Genomic DNA, 23198 nt, shown 5'->3' on the forward strand with positions numbered 1-23198 from the left:
GAGCTTTTAAGCATCTCTCGACAAATGTTCGTGTTCAAGTTTAAGAAACGCATGAATGAAACGAATAGACGGGCCCAATATAAATGTTTAAGGTAAAAAGTAGATGAATGAGTGTAATGATCCCATTATAAGAAAGTGCGGCCGGGTTAAGCTTTGAAGCATCTTTTGACAGAATGAGGCGAGAAAGCCCATTATTAGGTAGTGTCAAAAGGCACTAGTAGTTAACGACGTCCATGGCTTTAGCCACAGGACATAAAGAATGCTTAATCACAAGTCCACCAACCATTATTATCACTACAATTTGCTTTCACCTCTCTTTCCCGTGAGTCTACACCCTCTATATAAGTATGAGCTTTAGTCCCACACATTCCCCTGCAACTTCCACACTTTATTCTGCTACAAAGGAAACCAAAAGCTAAGAAGCTGCATAGAAGAATAATGTGCATCACTGCAACACAACGCATTCTGTTTCATCAAATCCATACTTCCAAGAACAGGAGACGTTTAAAAAGGTCCAAACTTCAAGTTCAGAGGCTTTCCAGGTTGCTTTTTTACAAAACCCCATTTCAAAATTTTCATGTTTTTGGGTGACTTTTGTTTCATTTGGAAATGATGCTTGCTTTTATTTTAGCAGCAGGAGATCATTTGGAGAGAAGCAGGGGAAGGATATTGAGCTGAAGAATCTGCAGCTGTATTTGGAAAATCAAACTATAATCGAAGAGAATGAGAAGCTGAGGGAGAAAGCTAATATCCTTCATCAAGAGAACTTGGCTTTAAGGACTGAGTTTCACAAAAAATTCCCACATTTTGATCAGAGAAAATGATGGGATTCATCAGAGGGTGACATGGTTTTATCTCTTCCTTTCTTAATGTATTCGACTCTTTATTCAATACATGCGTGCACTTTGTCAAAAGTTGATGTAATTTGATGAAAATTAGAGAATCTTGAAATGGAATCAGATCATAAGAACACAAGCTACAGAACAAAATGATATAGGATCAAGATCAACAATGTTCGACTCTAGCTCTTTGGCATATATTTGCTTAATCAATCAAGTAAAAGGAGAGAATGGTTATGATTCAAACATGCTTATGGCTATCAGAGGTGCCAATTTTGCTTGAAAACTTAAAGAACTGATACATATTTACAGAACAGTAATTTCATTTCAAGTATAAGATTTACAAGCTTCGGAAATTGTCCGAATTCGGTCCATAACAATAGGTATTTCTTTATCAATCAAAGTTGTAAAACAGAATCCGAACCATCCTGGCTCAATACAATTACAACAAGAGCCAGGGATAACATGAACTTTACCTATATCCAACAATTTATCCCAGAGCTCAACTTCTCCTTTCTCGCTGTAAGAACGGATTAAGTTGCCCATATCAGCCCAGCAGTAGAACCCTCCATTGCTCCTCATGTATTTGATGTCCAGTTCCTTCAGCCCTGCAACAAATTTACTATTCATTTCTCCAAGCCTCTTTCTATTGATTCCAATGAACTTCTGGATGAACTGTGCATCTGAAAGCATAGAAGAAAGGAGGTTCTGAGTTATGGCAGAAACAGATGAGAATCTTGCCAGCTTTCCAGCAGCAGCCAGGATATTCTCATTCAAAGAGTAGATTGCAGCAACTCTAAAACCAGGAAGTGACATGTCTTCAGATAGGCCATACGTAATATGTACTCTGTCTCGGTCGCTATCTTCTAAATCGATCATTTCAGCCATGCTCACAAACTCTTCACTTCCATATGTTGATCCTACAAATATTTCATTTGATATTATGTGGATGTTTTTGTCCCTGGCAAAATCCAGAAGTTTGTAGAGTGTTTCTTTATGAAGTTGATTTCCAACAGGAATTGAAGGGTTTGAGATTATGATTCCACGAACTTTAAGGCCACGACTCCTTGCCTGGTGGAATGCTCGATCCAGAGAAGTTATGCTTAAACTGAAGTTATCAGCACTACGACAGGGAACAGGTACTATCTCCACCCCAGTTCGCCATTTTACATCATTGTCAAGACTGCATTTTGTGATTCAGAATCTCAATTGATATTCTTAGAAACCATAGTTCATGAAAGAGGAACGAACAAGTACCCGGGGTAATATGGTGTAGGAACAAGAAACGCATGTCCCGCGTCTGCTATGCAAAAGCTAAGTGTTTCGATTGCAGAGCTCACTCCATTTGTAAATACTAATTGTGATGGGATGAACGAAACAGAGTTCCCTACAGCTTGAGACATGAAACTTGCCACAGCCTGTGAGAATTGGAATATCAGAGGAGATGGATGCTTGACAAGGTAAATCTTTTGAACAAAAGTACAATCACTATAAGGAACTTCATATGGTGCACACCAATCAAATGCAAAGATAACACACAAGCATATGATGGCGTTCAAACATACAATACACCATGTTGACCATTATGCTCTTTGTAGTCAACTCTGTGCTTCACTCATTGAGATCTCACCACTTCATTCACAAAATTTGCATTACCCTTACTAAATTTAATCTCTAAACACAACAAAAACAGAGTTTTTCAAGTCTCCAAAAGCCATATTCATAGATCATGCTAAGAATAACAATCAAGTATGTAGATAAACAGAGGATGAAGGCTTTAACAGGAGCGAAGGTACATATCAAATAAAGTCATCGGCAATTGAAACAACTTGGAAACTTTGTAGCAGAGAACACAAATCCAAGCATGTACAAGAGAACAAAAAACAGAGCAGTTCAAACTTCTTCATACAGGCAAGTGGCAACCCAACTGATTCCAAAATATTAATTACAGAGAGAAGACAAGGAAATTTGATTACCAGTTTCAAATCCATCAATCCATCTGAAGGCTGGTAGCTAACAGTCCCAGCTACACTCAGCTCATTATGATTCCCTCCTCCTAATATAGCATCCCTTCCATTCTCCTCTAGCCAATTTTGCACCAAGTCCGACGACAACTTCATCGTTTAATTAAACATCCACATTCGTCAACACAGAAACCGATAAACAAAGAACAGAAAATTCTTGCTGACACACATTCGAACGAACAAAAAGCATAAAGCCACCCACCTTGTTCTCAGCAATAGAAAGCTGAATAATCCCCGTCGGATTGTCCAATTCATCAAATGGGTCCTCAAAGAACTTTTTCATTCCAACGAAAATAGAAGATTCCCCAACTTTGGCAATCGAATTAGCCCGACACGAAACGCAGACCGGCCCGTTCGACCTGGACGAGAGGAAGGTCCGAGACAATGTTCGAGGCAGAGGAGAGAGCTCCACGGACTGATTACTCGACGGCGACGAAGAATTCCCCGGAGAATCCACCTCCGGTGAAGATGGAGGGTCCTCGGTTGGCTCGGACCGGTTTCGTTTCAAGTAGAGCTGAAGAAAGTAGAAGAGAACGCAAGGTATAAGAGAGCCCAAAACGACGCCGCCGCTTCCTTGAACGATGCCCTGCAGAGGCACTATAACTCTCATGGCGGTCCCTCCGCCGTCGCTTGTGGTGGGTTCTCCTTCTTTGTTGGATTTGGAATTCCGGTTCCGGAAGAATCGGGTATGGGTCATTGCAGAGTCATTTCAATTGGCCGGAGCCGGAAGAGAATCTGCCGCCGGCGAGGGGCGAGGAGTTTCTTTCACCGGACAGACGCGCAAAATTCCGGCGGCAGACTCGAAGAGTAGAATCGACAAAATTGAATTATTTGAAGTCTTATTTTTTCGAAAAGAATTTAAAAAAATAAAAGAATTTATAATGTATTGTTTACATTGGGATTTTCCGCGCGATTCTAATGGCTCCAAGAATGTTTCTTTTGAAGGGTTTCCGATTTTACCATAATACCCTTTGAATAATATTATAATTTGTGAAATTTCTTTTTGATTGAGAAAGAAATTGGCTCTATTATATTTTAGATAAACATAAGCTACCTCTATTTTCAACCATGTTTTTTTTTTTTTTTTTTTTAATTATTTGTCCCATTTTGCTAAAAATAGTTGTTTAAAAATGGTATATTATAATTAGTACAGAATTTAAGTTTTGGATTTACTATTTCACTCTCTAAAAAAGATAACTATTATTTTCTTTTTGTTTTTAAATGCTCTTTTTATTGAAAAATACTGAATTATAAACAAATTGGCAAACTCACCCAATTAATGCTAATAGACTTATATTATAAATCAAAGGTAATACCTTTTTAATAATGAATAAATAAATAAAAAGGAAAATGTGAATTGAACATGTTCCCTAATATAGTTATGTACCATTTTTCATGTGTAATAAAAAAAGGGTATTAATTTAATACCCATGTGGAAGCCTCAAGAGCCCAATCAGCCAAATTAAAGCAAGGCAAGCCAGCCAAATATTCCAAAACTATATATTATTTTTTTAAAAAAAATAATAATAATTTAACCAAATTTCTTTAATTGCCTGTTTATATTGAGAATTTTTTACACACGGAAATTGATGGTGCAATACTTTAGAGTATTCACCGACGTTGGCAGGCGGGAAGACAATTTTTACAATAACAATAAGAAATTTGTGACTAAAAAGAAGAAAAAAAGATTGAATGAATCCGATGTGGGTAAGGTACAAAAATTGAGCGCCAAACTCAACCACAATCTTAGGAGAATTTAATTGGGCCTTCATTTATGAGCAATACATGGGCGGGTGGGATCCTTAAAAACATTGTGAATCAAATTTTAACTATTGAACCCCACACAATGCCCTCTCTTCTCTTTCTTATCACATTCTTTAATCTTAGTTTTGTAGTTTACATCCTTTTTAGTGGAATTGAAGAATGTTCAAATCTTCATATTATAAGTGTATGATACAAAATGAATAATAGGAGAAAACAAATTGTTACAAAACTGACGAAACACATGGGGATGAAAATTTAAGATGGAGGAACAAAAAGAGAGAGAGGGAGAGAGAAGCATTAGGTTAGAGGAAAGTGTGGAGATGGTGAAGCTTAGGTAGGGAAGGGAAAGGGATTTGGATGTTGATGTTTGAGGCCAAGAGAAGAAACAGATCAAGCTTCGTTAGCTAATACAGATGTGTTTCAACTCTCCATCAAACCCAAGCCCCTCATTTCCTCTCTCTCTCTCTCTCTCTCTCTCTCTCTTTCATGCCCATCCACACCATTTTGCTTCTCTTCTATTATTGCCTTTCCACTTCGTTTCCCATATCCCCTTACCATTCACTTCATGTTAATTGCACTTTTTAATTCACTCCTCCAAATCACATTTCATCTTATGGATGTTTTAAGGTTTCCATAGAATAACATCATAATTGCTTAAACCATTTCTAAAACGCACCTGTCTTCTCATCCTATCCGCTGTTGTTGTGTTCCTTGTGTGCTTGGAAATGGATTATGATAAAGGGTTGGAGGACTAACTTTGACTTGGGCTCACCGGAACCTCTTCTTCCTTGGGTACTCACCAACTAAGCCCATCTCCCAATACAATAACAAAAACCCAAACATAAATATTCAATTCTTTCTTGTCTTTTCTTAATACCACACTACATATGAGACAGTAAAAATTTGAAGCTTGGATCGATAATCAAGAGGTACACTCCAGTTGGAGCATGGCTGGCATATTTAATTCTTAGTTTATGGACGTACATATGATGTCACAAACAAACCTTAAAATATAAACCTCGTTCAAATGGAATATGAACCCTTTAACCATATAACCATGTTCAGTGAAGATAACACGCTTGTTAGCTGGCCAATCTATCTTTTTCTTGTTGTGTCAGGGCATGCCCGGATGGACCCAACAAATGGTGTATATAAATACCCACTAAGCAAAAGCAGCCTCATAACTAAACTGGTCTCAGCTGGCCGCTCCAACACCGTAGCTGCAAAATGCTCAACTTCTCTCATCTCTTCCTCTTTCTTGCTTTCTTTTTGGTCCCTTCTTCAGTTGTTGCAGGAACCGATCATATCGTGGGGGATGATCAGGGTTGGGACCTTGGAGTCGACTACTCGTCTTGGACTATTGGCAAAACGTTTTTTGTTGGAGATAATCTAGGTGGATTATTCTCTTCATCTTTTCTTGTTTTCATCCAAAGTGTACCAAAATAAATAACGGCACGAATAAGAACTTGAGGTGAAATTTTCCTTTGAATTCAAAACCTTAAATAATATTTATTCAATTGTTGTTGTGAATGAAATGAAGCATACATATTATCCATAAACTTTTTTAATTAATAATATAGTGTTTTAATCTATTTTTCAAAATGTAAATCTCATTGGGACAAATTTTGAGGTTTCCTTTTTCTTTTTTTTTTTCCTAAAAGATATGATTTTTTTTACAGTATTCAAGTATAAGAAAGGGGTGCACAACGTATTGGACGTCAACGTAACGGCGTTCGCAGAGTGCGCCGCACCTACAAACCAATCCCCGCTGAAAACTGGAAACGATATCATTCCATTGAGACGTCCTGGAACCAGATGGTTCATATGCAGCATTGCCCGCCACTGTCAATCAGGACAAAAGCTTGTAATTTTCGTAGACAACCCACCGTCCAACGGCGGACAGGCTTCTCCCCCGCCGTCGTCTCTTCCCCCGGCGTCCTCTCCACCGCCGCCGTCAACCTCCGCTCCTTCTCCTTCAGCGTCTGCGCCTAGTCATAACCAAACTACCCCACACTTGCCGGTTCCAACTCCAAGCGAAAGCATCCCACCATCGCTGTCGCCTGTTCCCAGTCCGAGCCCCACTGCTCCACCGCCGTCCGGGTCTGCCTCGAAAGCCGCTATTTCCGGCCACCTTGGGGTTTTGGCAGTGGCGGTTGGCGCTCTGGCGGGAATAATGACGTAATCATGGATTGAAGTTTTGAGTTTGTTTGTGTATTTAACTTTTAGGAAGCTGTTTTATGATTGGTTTTTCTATACTGTATGAATGGAGCTGCCTCCTGTACTTCTCTTGCAGCTGCATTGCTGCTTATTGTTATTGGAATTTAAATATTTCGGGCTATATTTATCTCGTAAATACACTAAAATAATTCTATTATTTTGATTTTAGAACAACACAAATTCTTCCTTAATCACGATGCCTTCGTGGTACACTATCAACATTGACGAAGCATTATATTTATAACTTTAATTCAAATTTTGAATTTTATATATATATTATATGGAAGATTTAAATTTCTAATAATTAAAAATATAATATTTTTAGGAGTGGGTATTGAGCATATTGCATCATGAAGAGGGGCTTTTCACTGCATTTTTTGTTTTTTAAAATTATTATGCAATTAATGAAATATATATATATATATCAAATTTGACAAATAAAACACTATAAAGTACTACCTAATATATTTAAATTTAACTATGAATTTAGGCCACGAAAAATGCTCAAAATCAATAATACAAAATACTCCAACTTAATTGATCATATTTTATTTGTTGCATTGGATAAATTTTGTACTCTAAACATCACTCTCAAAATAACCTAATATCTTAAAAAAATCTTAAAATTTGATGTCTCTAAAATTTCAAAATTAATTATTTTTAGTGTTTTAAAATTTAAATGAGACATATGTTTTATTAGTAAATTATCTAAAACCAATGAAAAAAATGAAATAAAAAAATGGTGTTTGTAAGCATATTATAAACTCATAGAGAGGTCGTTCTGATGAAACAATGCATCGTAAGACACAAGCTCTCATAGTGCTCTTTGTAAACATCTACAATCAATTTTCTAGGCACTTGCATTGCGCTGGCTTTTGTATCCTTCCGCCAGCCCACGGCCAGCCGTCAAAAGCCCTCTTCTTTTTGTATCCTTCCGCCAGCCCACGGCCAGCCGTCAAAAGCCCTCTTCTTTTTGTATCCTTCCGCCACCCATGGCCGGCCGCCCATGGCCGGCCGTCCATTTATTCTCCAATTCTCCGCACTCAACAAGCATATCTATAAATACCCACCAACCCAACAACCAGATACTCCCAACTACACACTCGAGCGATTTCAAAGACCAACAAATTCGAGCTTCTTCGATGGCGATCTCCACCTCTCATCTCTTCGTCTTCCTTTCCATTGCGGCCATTTTCGCCCCTTCCGCTTTGGCCACCAATTACACCGTCGGAGATGATGCTGGTTGGAAGGTTGGTGTCAATTACACCGACTGGGCTCAGAACAAAACATTCTACGTCGGCGATAATCTTAGTAAGTCATTTTTCAAATATTTTCGGAGTTTTGAATTAGAAGAATATTAATAAACTTAATTTTTGTATCAAAATAACAAATATTTTATTATTATTATTTTTTTTCTTTTTCCGAAACAATTAAATAGTTGTCGGATTATTTGTTTTTTCCCCTTGTTTTCAGTTTTCAAATACCAAGCGAAGGATGACAACGTATATGACGTTAACGGCGGTCAATTCCACAATTGCACAATACCAACTGACAAGAATGCAACGAACACTGGACACGACGTCGTTTTACTGACTCAGCCCGGAAGAAAATGGTTCATCAGTGGAAAAGAGGGCCACTGTGCAAAAAATCAGAAGCTCGTCATTACGGTCATGGCAATGGCTCCGGCCAGTTCCCCGCTTCCCGGCGGATCCAGCTCGTCTCCACCACCTCCGCCTCCGCCGCCGCCGCCGCCACCACCGGCATCGGGAGCCCCGAGATCGGTTGTTTCCGGCAAATTAGGGTTGGTCGCCGTGGTGGTTGGCATCCTTTGTCTGATGACGGCTTAGAAATTAACGGGGGGATTTCAGCGTGATTGATCTATTTTATTATTTTGCAATTGACTGTTCGATAATTCCATGTTTGATTTACGTTTGTTTTATCCAAAAATAAAATTCAGAATAATTTATTGGTTGGAAAAGTAGTATTTAAGAAAAAAATATGTTTAGATATAATAAATAATGAAGAAAATTATACCCAGAAATAGAAATAGATCTGAACCGACAAAATAAAGCCTTAGATCCCAAAGAACTACATGAGATTAAAAGAATGGGGCATGCAATTGGGTGACCATCTTATCCATATTCCAACACAGCTGTAAAAAACAGCACAAAAACTTTACTCTCTCTCTCTCTCTCTCTCTATGCTCCAATCAATTAAAGTCTTAAGGTGACAAAACAAGATCCCAAACAAATTCAACTAATTCTCTGGAAAATCCTTCATATCTATTAATCACTTTATACAATTCCATTTTAATTCTATAGATAATCCCTTTTTCTCCGATCAAATTACAGACCCAAACCCAAAAACATGATTTAATAATATAATGAATCAAAGCAATTAATTTTTTTTAACTTTATAAATTAAAAAAGAAAAATAAATCTTCCCCTTAATGCGTCGTAATCTTGGATCTCTTCTTCGCCTCGCCGTAAATCACCACGCCCATCACCGTCACAGAAAATCCTGCCATTCCCATGACCGTCACCGGATTCCTGAATATCAGAATCGACACGACGGCTGCCACGGCGGCCTTCGCATTTCCCAGCACCTGCAACGTCAAAGCACTTGTATGTTTCGTCACCAGAAAATTGGTCAAGTTCACCAAATACGCCACCGTTGCGTTCCCAACCAACAGAAACAAAATCCAAGGATCTTCCCGAGCTTTCTCCGCCGTGATTGCCGCTACATTCCCTTCCACATAAAGCGTAACTGGAAGCAGAATCCCCGCCGCCATCGGCGCCATAAACCGCAGCAGATTCATGGAGTGAAGCTTCTCCCCTTCCGCAGTCAACAAAATCCCCTGCACCACCGATTTGAGAGCCCGACCCGCCGTCGAACCCACACAGACCAAAAACCCAAAAAAGTGAAACAGGGGCTCGCTATTACTCGCCAAAACGATCCCAAACACCACAGGCAAAAGCGCAAAATAAACCCCCGCCGGCTCCCTCTTACAAGTGATCAAAAACGCGAAAATGGCTGTGAAAAAGGGCGTGGTTGCCCCAATCGCTTGGTTGAAGGAGACCGGGAGGTAGCGGAGGGAGGTGTTGCCACAGACGACGGAGAAACAGAAAATGGCGCTGAGTGCGAGGATTTTAAGGAATTGCCTTCGGGATTGGATCTGTTGGGCGGGTACGATTTTGAGGAAGAGGATGGAGAGATAGCTGTAGAAGGAACAGGAGAGCATGTGGAGCATGGTGAGGAAGATGGGGAAACGGAAGCCATAAAAGCTTAGGAGGTACTTGTTAAGGAGAAGGACGCCGATGTTGGAGAGGTACCAAGAGAGGACGATCAGGGCCGTTGAAATGGCAGGGGATCGGACGGCAGCATGACCGGCGGTTTGAAAGTCGAGGATGTGATCGGACGACGTCGGATTTGGGTTGCTCAAACGGCGGGTGGCCCAGGTGGGTGCCTCCCCCATTACGACTTGGAGTTTTTCTTCTGGGATCTGTCTCTCTTATGGAAGCTGTAGAGAGAGAGTGGAAGAGAGTGTCGATTTTGGGTTGACACAGTAGAGCGAGTTAGTGAGTGAGTGAGTGATGGCAATGGGGATGGGAAGAAGATAAGAGGGAAGATGGTACGGAAGTAATCGGAGGGTGGAGATTGATTTGGAGGAATTAGAGTGTCGGTGAGACAGGCGTGTATTTGTAGTCAAAATAATCCCTCTGGCCTCTACTTTACCCTTTTCTTCTTCTTTTTTGTTAATTGAATTGAATTGAATTGCAACCATATTTCTTACATTTGTATCTATTTATCATTAAAATGGAAAGTAGGGAATACTATTCCATACGGTGGCTGGCTGATTGGGATTTGTGTTGGGAAGGAAAAGGCTCCACGGCGGTGGTGGGGTTGTTCCACAGACAGATACCAATATTTGATTATTGAAATTTCATATGAATTTTGGGCTAAAAACTTGTGCCCAATTATGGGCTTCACATTATTTGATGGGCCTTTCTACGCCACAATGGGAAACATTTCTGCATTTCACTTATTTGTATCCTCCGTTGAATTGAATGAACTGAAATTACTTTTGCTGCCACCAAATCAAACACTCAATACTCTGTTTCTATTTCATTGGATGCATAAATAATATTTGAGTTGGAATTGGAAATGGTTGTAGGTGTTATTTACGGGAGGAACAGAGACGACTACATCAATCGTGCAATGGGCAATGGCACATCTTTTGAAGAACCCAGAAACTATGTTGAAACTCAAAGAAGAACTCTTGCGAGTGATTGGGAAAGGAAATCCAGTTGAAGAATCGCACATCAACAAGCTCCCCTATTTACAGGCGGTCATCAAGGAGACCTTGCGCCTGCAGTCTGCGCTACTTCTTCCTCGTAAAGCCGAATCAGAGGTCGCCATTTCGGGCTTTACAATTCCAAAGGGCACCCAAAAAAAAACTAAGATTTCTTATTTTTCAAAATTTTGCTAAGTAAAATATAAACAATAAATTAAGGAAATATATAATAAAAATCTAATTTAAGGTTCGAATTTCAAACCTTGACACTTTGTAAACTGAAAAGAATTTATCATATTTTAATCTCTATTTGTGAAAAAAAAAATCATTTTAAGTTATGTAAGAAGTAGCAATTAATTTTAACTATAATTCATTTACGTTATGAACAAAAAGGGATATTAGGTTGGATTTTTGTTTAATAAATTTTAAGAAACGTGTCGGTTGGCTGCAATATTCTGTGTGGCCATAATAAATAAACGGATTAAAATAAGAAATAAAAAATTATTTGAAACCGATATTATTTGAAGGCACTCCAACAGAGATTCAATTACATTATTTTATTAGTATAATAATAAAATAAGACCAAACCACTTAGTTACCGATACAGAGTGGGGTGGGAGAGCCTGGGAGTGCAGATGGCAACCAGAGGAGTCTTCATCTTCAAAACAATCCCAAATTTCTCGTCGGTCTTCAATTCCTCACCCTCTTTCAATTTCCAATCAAACGAGTGCAAAAACGTGGCAAGCAAATACATAATCATTCTTTCCGCCAACCCTGTCCCTGCGCAGTTTCTTCTCCCTGATCCAAATGGAATGAATCGGAAATCACTCCCGTTGAAATCCATCTTATCATTCAAGAATCTCTCCGGCTCAAACTCCAATGGGTTTCTCCATTGATTGGGGTCTCGCTGAATGGCCCACGCGTTGATGAACACCCGACACCCCTTTGGGATTGTGTAATTACATATCACGGTGGTTTCGCTCGGACAGTGCGGCACTAGCAGCGGCAACACTGGATGCAGACGCAACGTTTCTTTCACTACGGCTTTCAGATATGGCAGACTCTCAATATGGGACTCTTCTACGATGTTCTCGTCTCCGATCACGACGGCTAATTCTTCTTGCACTTTCTTTAGAACATTTGGGTTCTTCATCATCTCTGCCATCGCAAACTCAATGGTGTTTGAGGATGTGTCTGTTCCACCTACCACCATGTCCTGTCCGCAAATTCAATTTCATTAAATAAATTGTTCTTTGAAATTGTTCTTTTCCCCTCAAAATCAAGAAAATAATTACCATGAGCACGCCTTTGATTTGAACCATGGTGAGAGGCGTCTTGGAATCGCCTTCGTCTTTGATCTGAAGTAAGAATTGCAAGAAATCGTTTTTGTCCTGATTCTCGTCCCCATCGGCCATTCTCAGTCGTTGATTGATCATCTTTTCGAAGATGTTGTCCAATTTTGGTGCGAGCTTAAGCATTTGTTTCTCGATGCCTTGGAGATCGAAACGAGCCAAGCTCGGGAAAAAGTCCGACACATTAGGCTTACCCAACAGCAAAGTTATGTCCGAAATTAGCTCTCTGAACTCAGCCGCAATCCCGTCCCTTTCGTCCCCGTCCACCGACCCACCCCACAACATGCTCGTCACGATGTTGAAAACCGTCAAAAACCCCTGCTCTCCTATGTTCACCGCCGACCCGGCTCGCCGGTATAGGTGAGCAACGGTGTTTCTGACCTCTCTACGGCGGAGCTCGTAGACAGAGTCCAAACTAGCGTTACTGAGCATCTTCATCGTACAAATTTTTCTCAACATCCGCCACTCGGGTCCGTATGGACTCCAAACTATGTCGTAACCGCCGTATGTAGCGGCTCTGGCTGCCCGAGGAACGTCGTGGTTGGCGAAGGCGATATCGTGGTCCTTCAACACCTCACGTGCGACAGAGTGTGAGTTGAAGATTATACCAATCTTTGTACCGAGTTGGAGCTTTACAATTGGACCGTATTTCCGGGCCAATTCGGTGAAGTAAGTGTGAAGCTGTGGATCTAGAAACAGTAGATTTCCGAGCAGAGGAACGCCGGGGGGTCCCGGTGGCAGCTGCAAGCGCCGGCGCCGGCATCTGAAAAACAAAAGAACGAGAAAACCGGCAAGGAGAGTGAAAATCAAGGGGTGATTTTGAACAGAATGCGATGGAAACAAGGAATTGAGAGATTGAAGGAAATTGACAGTGGGTTCCATGGTGGAATCAGGAATAGAGAGAGAGAGGAGGAGGAGTAGACGATTATATTTCCATATCGCCCTCTCAAGTCTCTAATTCCATCTCTACTCCAATAATTAACCAATTAACTAATTATATTATAATAATTATTTGTAATATTTCAATTTTAATTATTAAAAATCATGTTGATGGGATTGAAGACTATACTATTTTAATAAAATCATTTTTTGCTATTTTTAATGTTACCATTTTCTTTAAATTTACAACATGTCGACATGAAAACCTAAACTTATAACATTTTAATTATGTACATAATCCTCCAACACCAACACCAACCTAAATTAACATCATTAAGGGAGACAATAATGGGAATAAAGTGGATAATGAATATAATTCCAAAAGCTGTCTCGATTGGAGTGATGAGGATTTGATTTTTTAATAATAATAATAAATAATGTCTTGTCTAAATAATTCAAGAAGGCTTCAATCGCATATTCTACTTTATTCTATATTTAAAAATTCGTGAATAAAATAATGGCTAATTATAAGATTTATGTGAGAGTTCATAATTAACATATCTAAAGGAATTATTTTAATTTTTCAATTTCCATTCATTTGTCCCATTTAAAATTAGTCAGTGTAACCTATAACACTAGCATTAATTAAATGTAATAAATTTAAATTTGTGATACCATTAATCAAATAGTTAGAAATTCATATTTCCAAAACGTTAATAATTCAGAATTTTTTTTTTTTTTTTACTTTTTATTACAACTAATAGCCATATATCTTGGTGACCACTTAGGCAAGGCCCAACCCCATTTAGATGTTAGATTTGGAGCATCTAATTGGATCTGATCTTTCAAGAAAAGATTCACTCTTCTAACCTAGATTATATAAATTGGGTTTCGCTACTTTTTAAAAAAAAGCAATTAAATTCGGTCAATTTGACCCTTGACTCGATCACTAGACGTTGAGCCATGACATATTTTAAAAGAATTCAATTAAAACTAAAAAAAGGTTTAGCAATTATTAATTTCATTCCTCTGGCTAATCATTGTGTTTTTTTAGGTCACTATTCGAGTTACGATGAGAGAGAGAGACCAATTCAAAAATCTTTACCCATGCTTCTTTATAAATAAAAATATGATCTTTTTTAATTGTAATGTTGTCCGGTAAATGTAAGAAAATCCAATGTGGTCTTAAACAATTAGCCATATTTGTACATGTTAATCATGCAAGAAATAAAAAATAAGTTTAATTATGGTCCTTTTTTGGTAGGTTAAGAAAATATTAGAATATGGAAAAGAGGGAAGAAATTTAAATTATATATATTGCTAGGGTAACTACTCGATAAGAGATTACTTTGTTAGGTGTTTTGGTTCGGGAGCTCGAGTGATTTGTTATTGACGGAGTTTAATATGAAAGGATGGTAATATAGACAAATACGCACCTCTCTTTCTACAAAGATTACACAAACTTACAACAATGGTTGTTGATGTTAAAAGGGACATGTTTTGATGTCACTCTACTCTTTTGTTTTGAAATTTGTACATATTAACCTCCTTTACTAAATTACCCAACAATAAACACTTCATGTACATGGTACTTCGTAACATGTCCACATTAAATACTTCTTTAAAAAAAAAACAAAAAAACAAAAAACAAAAAACAAGAAATTTAATCTTCCTTATGATGTTTTGTTTATGTTCTTTTCTTTTATTTTCTAGTGTTTTCCTTCCGTTTCTGTTGTGTTGATGGCGTTTAATTCAAAATCATCCAAACAGTCAAAACCGAAATCATGGATACCAAAATCCTCACACTCATGCAGCCAAGACCAATTCTCTTCCCATGAAAAATTGCCTCCATATCCATGTCCACCTAGGTTGTTGTTGTTGTTCCAAAGAGCTTCTTCTTCAATCCAGAAACTGGTGTTTATGAGGTTGTCTAGAAGAAGCGACTCGTCTGTGTTCACGGAGCTGCTGTTCTCCGTCTTCGTCGGGGAGCTTGAGTTATCCATAACGCTCTCGTTTTCCTCCTTGCAATGGTGGTTTCCGGCGGAGCTTTCCGCCGTTTTTTTGGTCTTCTTGTTGTTGTTGGGGTTGTGGCACTCGTTTTTCTGATTCTCTGGCTGTTTTTGGAGGGGTTCGTGTGTTACTGGATCCATCCCCATTTTGATGAGCTTCTTCTTTATGTGTGTGTTCCAATGATTCTTTATCTCATTATCCGTTCTTCCTGGCAATCTCGCCGCAATCTTCGACCATCTAAACATCAATGATTAAAATTATAAATTTTTTTAGATTGAATATTAAATCGTCGGGAAAAAGTCCCACGTTTATAATTATAAATAAGAAATATGAAAAGTTAGAAAGGAAATTTTTTGAAAAGTTAAAAGGAAAGACACTAGAGTTTATTCATAGGTAGTTTCTTATAAAGGGGTTCGAAAGTCATCTTAAATCACGCCGGGATTTGACAAAAAGCAAAGAGAGAGGTAGAAAGCGACAGAAAAATATGAAACAAGACATTGAATGTATAGTTAAGATACAAATTTAGAATACAAACAGACGTTAAGTTTGTCTTCTTTCCTACACATTACTTCAAAATGCGTAAATGAACTTCTCAGCTTAAGATTCAAGAAATGAAGGTGGTTGAGAAGGAGCTTTGAAGCTAAAATCACCAAAAGGGTACCCAAAAAATCAGAACTTTTCTTAAATTTTACTGAATTCCGATGACCCAAGTCCCAAAAATGATAAAATAATAATAATAATAACAACAACACCAACCTGTTTCCCAGACGAGCATGAAGATCAATCACCAATTGCTCTTCAGCTTCAGAGAGAAGGCCTCGCTTAAGATCAGGGCGGAGATAATTGGTCCAACGAAGGCGGCAGCTTTTGCCACAACGGCGGAGGCCAGCGAGCTTAGGGACGGCCCGCCAACAGCACTGCCCATTAGTGAGTATAAAGTTGATGAGTTTGTTGTCTTCGTCAGCAGTCCAAGGGCCTTTTTTAACTCCAAGTTTGTCACAGCAAGGTTGCCTCCCCATATTTTTCAACCTTTTCTCTAACAATTGGCGGGGATGAACCTGAAAGCACCAATAGGCGTCAGGCCGCTGCTTTGGTGTTGTTTTGAAGGACCCAAAAGCCCCACAAGGCTTATTCACCTTTATCTGAACCTCCCTGTTTGTGATTGTATTTGTGGTTGGGTTTATTCTATCTAAGCCCTCACGTTGGAATACTCTTAATATATACTACAAAATGCACACGCATGAAATGGGAGATCAATCAGAAGAAGAAGGATGAAGATTCTGGGGTCCACCATTTTTGCAATGAAAAAGACAGAGGAGCTACCATGGCAATGCTCTGGTGTGGTTAGCTGCAGTAAATGGAGATGGGTCAGCTGAATATGGAGCTTACACATGTAACCAACCATCAGAAGTGGCACAACAAAAAGGAAAAAGATACAACAAAATTTATAAATTTTTAAGTTTAGTGTGATGGTTTTAAAAATTTTCTTCATTAAATTCTTTAAAATGTTTATAAACAATACTAAAACGTTGTTTTACTCTATGATTAATTGCTTGTTATTGAACACACTACTTTAGCAAAATCATAAGCTTTTAATTAAGGATATAAATTTTAACACCAAATTTATAATTAGAAAATAGAAAAAAAGGGAAAACCAAGTTTTTGCTTATTCAACTTTTACTCCACCACATAGGCAATGTACATCAGCCATCTCGTCATCTCTACGTTTACGTGTCCTTTCTGAAAGTAGGGAGATTAATATGGTGTTGCCATGTGGCATTGGAGGGGCCACGACTGGACTTCCTCCAGCTTTCCAATAATAATATTTTATTCATAATATTCTCACCGACCTGTAACCTGTTCCATGAATGGCCCGGTTTTTTTATTTTCTACATTGTCTTGGCGCTCTGTTCATGATGAAAAAACCGGCTTCTTTTTCTTTTCTTAAAGTAAAATAATTATATATTTAAAAGGAAATGCTCGACATAATATTGGTAATAATCTGATTAAATAGTCTATTTGGTTCATAATTATAGCTAGGCTGCGCTTCCCCCCACATTCTTTTCTTATATATATACTTGCCTTTTGCAAATGTCTTTTAAAAATTAAAAAAATTAAAAATTACAAAAAAGTAAATTTTGCCAAGATTTCTAAAACCAACTTTTCAAAAGTGAAATCTTATAATATAATCATATTATTAAATATAGCTAAAATATTCCTTTCTTTATGAATCTAAATTTTGATTTCGTGCAACATTTAACATTATAATTTATTCAAAAGATAAACTTGAGCGTATAAAAAGAATTTATGAAATTAATCGATCTCCCCCTTCTTTCTTAAGAAGTGTTCGAGTAAAGGAGGAGTCCATGAATGAATTAAATCATATTCGAATGAGAGCGATCTTAATGACTAAAAAGGACTTTAAAAAATTGAAAGGTGGCTCTTCTGTTTTTTAGTAGTTCGGTCATAAAAATTTCATTATTAAGTGTGTTTTACTTAGAACAATGGTATGTTGGGGGACTTTTTAAGAATTTTCTTGAAATACATGTGAGTGAGGACAAAACATGTTAAAAGAAGTAGGAAACGTGATTATGTCGTAGGAAAACGTCAGAGGGATCGGATACCGAAGGTAAGTTGATCCATATATTTAAAAATGTACATGAGGTAGGTAAGCCTGGGTTATATTTTACTTAAGCAACAACAAAAAGTATTTACCCAGTTTGAGCAAAATATATATTTTAGGTGAAGGAGAAAGCACATAAAGTCTATGGTGGCTATAAAAAGAATTGTTTAAAGTTTAGGGTTCTATCCATTTGAAGATTTTACATGTGTTTAATTTTTCTTTCTTTGTTGGTTCGTCTATCATTATTTTAATGTCACCCATTGATAATAGAGCACAAATACCATATGGGTGGTTGGGTATACAGATCTCCTCTTTTTTTGGGTTTTGACTTATGTCTCTTGGCGTAGGTTAGTGGGTATGAACATCCACCCTTTACCCTACAAGTCTTCATAATCTTGACTACTTTTAAACATAAACTTAAAAAATATTGGTTCCATTATCCATTTAGACCAAGATATTGAAAGTTTATGAATTTGTTACGTACTTTCAAAAGCATTCAATGCATCTAGTTTTAGTGATTATTTAGAGAAATGAGAATTCAAAGCGTCATTTTGATGAGAAAATTTAAGAGACGATGTTGATAATTCAGATGCCAAGTGTCCAAAGAGGAAAAATAAAGCATATATTTAAAATTACTTTGAAGATACTGCAAAACAAGACCATTTGACCAGGTACAGACATAATTTTAAAAGAAGACACAAATTCCTTTGTAGTTCAACAACATAAACTACACTTGTTATGTTCCGACGGTGTCTCGTCTCTTGTAACTATGCAAAACCAACCACGTATGAGTTTTCCTTTTTTGGGTTCCAAAACATTTTACATTTTGATGTTTCATAACACACAAAACCCTTTCGTTTAAATGTTTAGTACATGCATGATGTAATAATACTTTCACCCCTCGTAGATATTGTTCACTTTGACCCGTTTCGTATTAGATTTAAAACGTATCTACTAGAGAGAGGTTTCCACATTCTTATAAGAAATGCTTCATCTTCACTAGCACACTGCTCAATGTCTGACTCTAACACCACTCAAGCTCCGTATGGTGACTTGTTCTGAAACCATTTATAGTAGATATTGTCTATTTTGACCTGTTACACATTGTTGTTAACCTTCTGATTTTAAAAGGCGTCTACTAGGGAGAGGTTTCCACACTTTTATAAAGAATGTTCCGTTCCCTCTACAACCGATGAGGGATCTCACAAACCCTAACAACAAAATAATCCTCATCTCTTTTGGTTAATCCAAGCACAACCCTATTAATTAAGAAAAATACGTCATCTTAGGCTTAGGGTTTACAAATTGGTACTTAAATTCATGATAAAAGACAGTAATCTACTATACCCAATTCATGAATCTCTCTTATTGAGTTTGAAACAAAGAGTCCCATTGCGTTTAAAAATTAACGAAACCCCCAAAAGGAACTGTGGAAGTAGGCAGGTCGTAGTTGAATTGGATGGATGTTTATAAATGCAACAAAGTGGAGAGGGATCAAAAAGGATGCGAAATGTTTTTGTTAATTTTTGTAGGAAAAGACGAATGGGTTATTTTAATTAACCCTAAAAAATGACCAACTTTGCCACCCACCATACCACTTAGGTTAATGATGAAGTATTCGATCTCCAAGTACTTGTTAGCGTCATGTTTAGCTCAAACACCATTAACCCATATCAAAAAGCGACTCTTCACCTACCCAATTCAATTCTTTCATTAACAAATTATGAACTTAAATAAACTTTGATTACGTTTTTAATCACCTCAATTATTTACGCCATTAGTGGGTAATGCAATCGTCATTTGTTCTTAAGAAAAAGTATTGTGGCACAGATTTGGGAAGCAAAATGATGGATGGAAACGCCGACACACAGAAGGAAGCGAGTTGGGAATGAGTAACGAACAATCAATTCAATAGGTTTTTTGTTGGAAAGTAAATGGAAAAGACATTCACTTGGGACTTTTAATTTCATTGATTTTACAGAAAAGTACTTAAGAACCAAGAATTTAAATGTGTATGATGAATTAATGTATTTTAATCATCAAATCTAGCAGGTGAATGAGGGTGTTGACTGGGGAGGGAGTTGAGTAAGGATTGGGTGTGATGGAGTAGGATAGATCACCTAATTGGACATGAGAACAGAAGATTAGGAGAAAAAACAGCAAATAAGGGATTTGATTGGAGGGCAACTGGTGATCGCAATTAGCTCATCCACTCTCACTCCGTCCATCTCCTCAGTTAGGAATGAGAATGAATTTTTTTTAATAAAGGTGTAGAAACCTTTCCCTAAATACGCGTTTTAAAAATCTTGAATAGGGTATGCTCGTAAGACGAGAAGAGAAGGAGTTTTTTTTGTTGCTTACCCTGATGCATTTGAGAGAGGGTTAGATTGTGTGATAATGGAGTATGGTAGATTCGTCCCATATGTTTGTCGGCAGTCGAATCACTATGGACGCAACTATTGGACCCAGCGGTTGTGTTTGTGTGGAAGATTTATATGTGGAGGAAATGCTAGATGTGAGAGAAATTCAGTAACAAAAATGCTACGGCCCAGCTCACTGATTGCTTTTAAGGACTACACTTACAATAGCCGTAGGCCTGTTTGAACGAGCCCACAAGTGCATCATTGAGGGAAACAAATGTTTAATGAGTTTACAACTAACTCGCTTCACTTTAAGGGAGTCGTGTGATCGTGACCAAATAAGAGATTTCTATGATTGACTAAAAGATCAGAAGTTTGAATGTCTCCCGTATTGAATTTAAATTTCTTATCCTCTTGTAATTAAATAAGTTATAAAAACCTATTAAACATGCAAATAAAAATATTACTTCCTAAAATATATACAAAAATTAGAAAGACCCAGATTGTGATAAATAAAAAGTTGTGGCTAAATTCTAAGTTAATCAAAGATATAATACTTTGGATTAGTAGAAGTAATGGTTATGTTTAGGTTGGCGGTAGAACCCTTAAAAACGAACGGTTGTCTTTTTACGCTTTGGACGGTTAAGATTTCCCGCCACAGGGAGCTTCATTCGCATACGGATAACGCTGGTGCAGAGTACTACAGAGTGAGACGAGGACCCAAAAACCAGTGGCTGAGAATTACAATCTTTTCATTTTCACTATTTCACAGAGCCCATCAATGGCCGCTCTTAGGTTCGGCTTCACCGCCACCACCATCCACGTTTCATCAACGTCGATTCTCACCCGCACTCGCCCCATCCCAAAGACCATTACCTGCGTCGGATGGGTATCTTTCTAATCTTTCCTCTTCTTCTTACACTTCCGTTTTTCCTTCTTTATCAGAGATTTGTTCGATTCAGGACCCAGAAGGCATTTTTGGACCACCTCAGACCGGCCATATCGCTCGAAAAGAGTTCAAAAGGCGGCTGGAGAGGGACGCCGAAGCTCGCGAGGCTTTCGAAAGCCAAGTCCGGGAAGAGAAAGAACGCCGCCAATTGCTTCGAGCGGTAATTCTAGCAATTGGGTTTTTCAATTTCATGACCTTTTTCCAATTGGGTTTGTTGTTGGTTTGTCAGAGTTTACTGATTGTGTTCTCATCTGTGTTCATGGATAGTCTCGTGTAGTTCCGAACAACGTGACTGGCCTTATTGAGTATTTTCTTGATACTGAAGCTCAGGATATTGAATTTGAAATCGCCAGGTTGAGACCCAGGTTAGTGATTGAAACAGGATTCTAATTTTTCCAGTTCTGTTAGCTCAATCAGCTCTGATATCAACATTGTCTGATCATATTATGTTTTTCTTGGCTGTAACATGCACTGAATGGCAGGCTGACTGAGGAGTTTTTTTCGAGTATAAAACTTGAGCTGGGAGAGCTTAGATTTGCTGTTAACAAAACTGAGGTCAATTCTTGTCATGTTTTAAAATTTCCTTAGATGAAGATCGATGCCATCGCGATAACAACTAAACAAGCAATTCCCTTGATTGTTTAGGCCATGGAAGACAGAGTGATTGAGTTAGAAGCATTACAGAAAGCGCTAGAAGAAGGAATAGGTCTGTCTGAAACCTTAATTCCTTTTTCCCTGGGCTGCTTCGTTTTATAACATACTTCATTTAGTTTTGTGTTACAGAAGCGTATGATAAAATGCAAGGCGAACTGGTAAAAGCAAGGGAAGGCTTAACCAAAATTTTAACATCAAAGGATGTAAAAGCTACCGTATGTGTTCTGTTTCTTCTTTCACTCTGCTGTTTATAGCTGACCCTGCAACCAAAATGCTGACCATGTCGTTTCTATTCTGTAGTTGTTGGATATGGTGGAACGAAACGAGCTCAATCGATCGCTACTAGCCCTTCTCGACGAAAACATAGCCAATGCGCAAAGTGGTAACCAGGTAATAGCCATTGATGAATTTCTTCTTTCACCATGTTAGCTTCAAACAACATCTTTAGAGCTTACGAACACAGATCTTGGCAATTGAATCTTCTTCATTGACGATATGCAGAAAGATGCTGCTGCTTTCATGGAAAAGGTTCGAGGGGCTGTTCTCAAGTACATGACAGCAGCTTAGTAGTCTGGATTGCGAGAAACTAGAACAGTTACTGAGTATTTCAATAACTTATTAAACAAATTTTTTCAGAATTCATAGAAATTTTCTAAGCTATCTATTTGAGTTCCTCAATCCTTAAATATGATCTCTACTCACCCGGTGCTTGTCCTAACCAATCGACCTAACACCCGATTCATGAACGTTTCCTACGATTAATTTATTTAATGAACGTTTCCTGGCGGGGAACAAATGATCCGGGTATTATGAGATTGATGAGAAGATAGTGAAGGATATTTTTGACTTTGTCTCCGGACTTTCTGGAATCCAGCCCAAAATTCAAAGGTAAGAATCGGATTCTTCGAGGGTTAGTTAGTTGTTGTTATCACATCCATACAATAATTTTGAAGGAATCAAATTTTGTTGAGTTAAATGATAATCCACTTTAATCCCTTCCCAAAACTCATAATATCATTACCTCTCGATCAATATTATATTTTATTTTAGGTTAAATTGAATTAGTTATTTTTGTTGGATGGCAGACAGGAGGCCGAGAAAAAAGTGGCAGCCTTCAAGCAAAAGGTAGGGAAATAAATAAAGACAGCCTTCAATAATGCACTCAAAAGTGGATGATGAAACAGACCTTACCCACTTTTTATGAAACCATGTGGGAAGTCTCTGCTCTCTCTC

The 23198-nt window shown here is 38.0% G+C and overlaps 7 protein-coding genes and 1 long non-coding RNA gene across 8 annotated transcripts; 4 read left to right on the top strand and 4 right to left on the bottom strand.

Moving 5' to 3' along the window:
* The first annotated feature begins 355 nt into the window (after positions 1 to 355).
* On the top strand, positions 356 to 975 carry LOC111491556. The gene is made up of 2 exons (XR_002719714.1): positions 356 to 542; positions 635 to 975. It is a non-coding gene; the product is annotated as an uncharacterized LOC111491556 (long non-coding RNA).
* A 169-nt stretch (positions 976 to 1144) lies between these two features.
* Positions 1145 to 3730, bottom strand: LOC111491555 (probable aminotransferase ACS10). Its single transcript, XM_023140514.1, has 4 exons — positions 3066 to 3730; positions 2816 to 2953; positions 2097 to 2257; positions 1145 to 2022 (listed from the first exon to the last, which is right to left on the bottom strand). The coding sequence occupies exons 1-4, from the start codon at positions 3558 to 3560 to the stop codon at positions 1167 to 1169; spliced, it is 1650 nt and encodes a 549-aa protein (XP_022996282.1). The 5' UTR covers positions 3561 to 3730; the 3' UTR covers positions 1145 to 1166.
* Positions 3731 to 5854: 2124 nt separating this feature from the next.
* Positions 5855 to 6809, top strand: LOC111491418 (cucumber peeling cupredoxin-like). The gene is made up of 2 exons (XM_023140333.1): positions 5855 to 6020; positions 6307 to 6809. Exons 1-2 carry the CDS (start codon positions 5855 to 5857, stop codon positions 6807 to 6809), a joined length of 669 nt encoding a protein of 222 aa, XP_022996101.1.
* Positions 6810 to 7921: 1112 nt separating this feature from the next.
* Positions 7922 to 8810, top strand: LOC111491375 (stellacyanin-like). Its single transcript, XM_023140284.1, has 2 exons — positions 7922 to 8155; positions 8318 to 8810. The coding sequence occupies exons 1-2, from the start codon at positions 7987 to 7989 to the stop codon at positions 8689 to 8691; spliced, it is 543 nt and encodes a 180-aa protein (XP_022996052.1). The 5' UTR covers positions 7922 to 7986; the 3' UTR covers positions 8692 to 8810.
* A 274-nt stretch (positions 8811 to 9084) lies between these two features.
* On the bottom strand, positions 9085 to 10489 carry LOC111491374 (probable sugar phosphate/phosphate translocator At1g12500). Its single transcript, XM_023140283.1, has one exon. It carries the CDS (start codon positions 10317 to 10319, stop codon positions 9291 to 9293), a length of 1029 nt encoding a protein of 342 aa, XP_022996051.1. The 5' UTR covers positions 10320 to 10489; the 3' UTR covers positions 9085 to 9290.
* A 1224-nt stretch (positions 10490 to 11713) lies between these two features.
* Positions 11714 to 13458, bottom strand: LOC111491543 (geraniol 8-hydroxylase-like). Its single transcript, XM_023140496.1, has 2 exons — positions 12434 to 13458; positions 11714 to 12354 (listed from the first exon to the last, which is right to left on the bottom strand). The coding sequence occupies exons 1-2, from the start codon at positions 13370 to 13372 to the stop codon at positions 11734 to 11736; spliced, it is 1560 nt and encodes a 519-aa protein (XP_022996264.1). The 5' UTR covers positions 13373 to 13458; the 3' UTR covers positions 11714 to 11733.
* Positions 13459 to 14851: 1393 nt separating this feature from the next.
* LOC111491591 (protein ODORANT1-like) lies at positions 14852 to 16573 on the bottom strand. Its single transcript, XM_023140559.1, has 2 exons — positions 16136 to 16573; positions 14852 to 15616 (listed from the first exon to the last, which is right to left on the bottom strand). Exons 1-2 carry the CDS (start codon positions 16396 to 16398, stop codon positions 15079 to 15081), a joined length of 801 nt encoding a protein of 266 aa, XP_022996327.1. The 5' UTR covers positions 16399 to 16573; the 3' UTR covers positions 14852 to 15078.
* A 4454-nt stretch (positions 16574 to 21027) lies between these two features.
* On the top strand, positions 21028 to 22651 carry LOC111491485. The gene is made up of 8 exons (XM_023140410.1): positions 21028 to 21251; positions 21325 to 21471; positions 21579 to 21676; positions 21794 to 21866; positions 21957 to 22017; positions 22095 to 22180; positions 22266 to 22355; positions 22467 to 22651. The coding sequence occupies exons 1-8, from the start codon at positions 21144 to 21146 to the stop codon at positions 22530 to 22532; spliced, it is 729 nt and encodes a 242-aa protein (XP_022996178.1). The 5' UTR covers positions 21028 to 21143; the 3' UTR covers positions 22533 to 22651.
* The last annotated feature ends 547 nt before the right edge of the window (positions 22652 to 23198 follow it).

Source organism: Cucurbita maxima, unplaced genomic scaffold (assembly GCF_002738345.1).
Source record: "Cucurbita maxima cultivar Rimu unplaced genomic scaffold, Cmax_1.0 Cma_Scf00016, whole genome shotgun sequence".
Classification (NCBI taxonomy): Eukaryota; Viridiplantae; Streptophyta; class Magnoliopsida; order Cucurbitales; family Cucurbitaceae; genus Cucurbita; species Cucurbita maxima.

Coding starts and splice junctions, on each gene's coding strand:
- LOC111491555 (XM_023140514.1), bottom strand. CDS start 3,560: ATGACCCATACCCGATTCTTCCGGAACCGGAATTCCAAATCCAACAAA. Junction 2,954..3,065: donor TTTCTATTGCTGAGAACAAG/GTGGGTGGCTTT, acceptor TAAACGATGAAG/TTGTCGTCGGACTTGGTGCA. Junction 2,023..2,096: donor CCTACACCATATTACCCCGG/GTACTTGTTCGT, acceptor CACAAAATGCAG/TCTTGACAATGATGTAAAAT.
- LOC111491418 (XM_023140333.1), top strand. CDS start 5,855: ATGCTCAACTTCTCTCATCTCTTCCTCTTTCTTGCTTTCTTTTTGGTC. Junction 6,021..6,306: donor TTTTGTTGGAGATAATCTAG/GTGGATTATTCT, acceptor TTTTTTTTACAG/TATTCAAGTATAAGAAAGGG.
- LOC111491375 (XM_023140284.1), top strand. CDS start 7,987: ATGGCGATCTCCACCTCTCATCTCTTCGTCTTCCTTTCCATTGCGGCC. Junction 8,156..8,317: donor CTACGTCGGCGATAATCTTA/GTAAGTCATTTT, acceptor CCTTGTTTTCAG/TTTTCAAATACCAAGCGAAG.
- LOC111491374 (XM_023140283.1), bottom strand. CDS start 10,319: ATGGGGGAGGCACCCACCTGGGCCACCCGCCGTTTGAGCAACCCAAAT.
- LOC111491543 (XM_023140496.1), bottom strand. CDS start 13,372: ATGGAACCCACTGTCAATTTCCTTCAATCTCTCAATTCCTTGTTTCCA. Junction 12,355..12,433: donor AAATCAAAGGCGTGCTCATG/GTAATTATTTTC, acceptor ATTTGCGGACAG/GACATGGTGGTAGGTGGAAC.
- LOC111491591 (XM_023140559.1), bottom strand. CDS start 16,398: ATGGGGAGGCAACCTTGCTGTGACAAACTTGGAGTTAAAAAAGGCCCT. Junction 15,617..16,135: donor CATGCTCGTCTGGGAAACAG/GTTGGTGTTGTT, acceptor ATTGATGTTTAG/ATGGTCGAAGATTGCGGCGA.
- LOC111491485 (XM_023140410.1), top strand. CDS start 21,144: ATGGCCGCTCTTAGGTTCGGCTTCACCGCCACCACCATCCACGTTTCA. Junction 21,867..21,956: donor TTGCTGTTAACAAAACTGAG/GTCAATTCTTGT, acceptor TTGATTGTTTAG/GCCATGGAAGACAGAGTGAT. Junction 22,181..22,265: donor CAAAGGATGTAAAAGCTACC/GTATGTGTTCTG, acceptor TCTATTCTGTAG/TTGTTGGATATGGTGGAACG.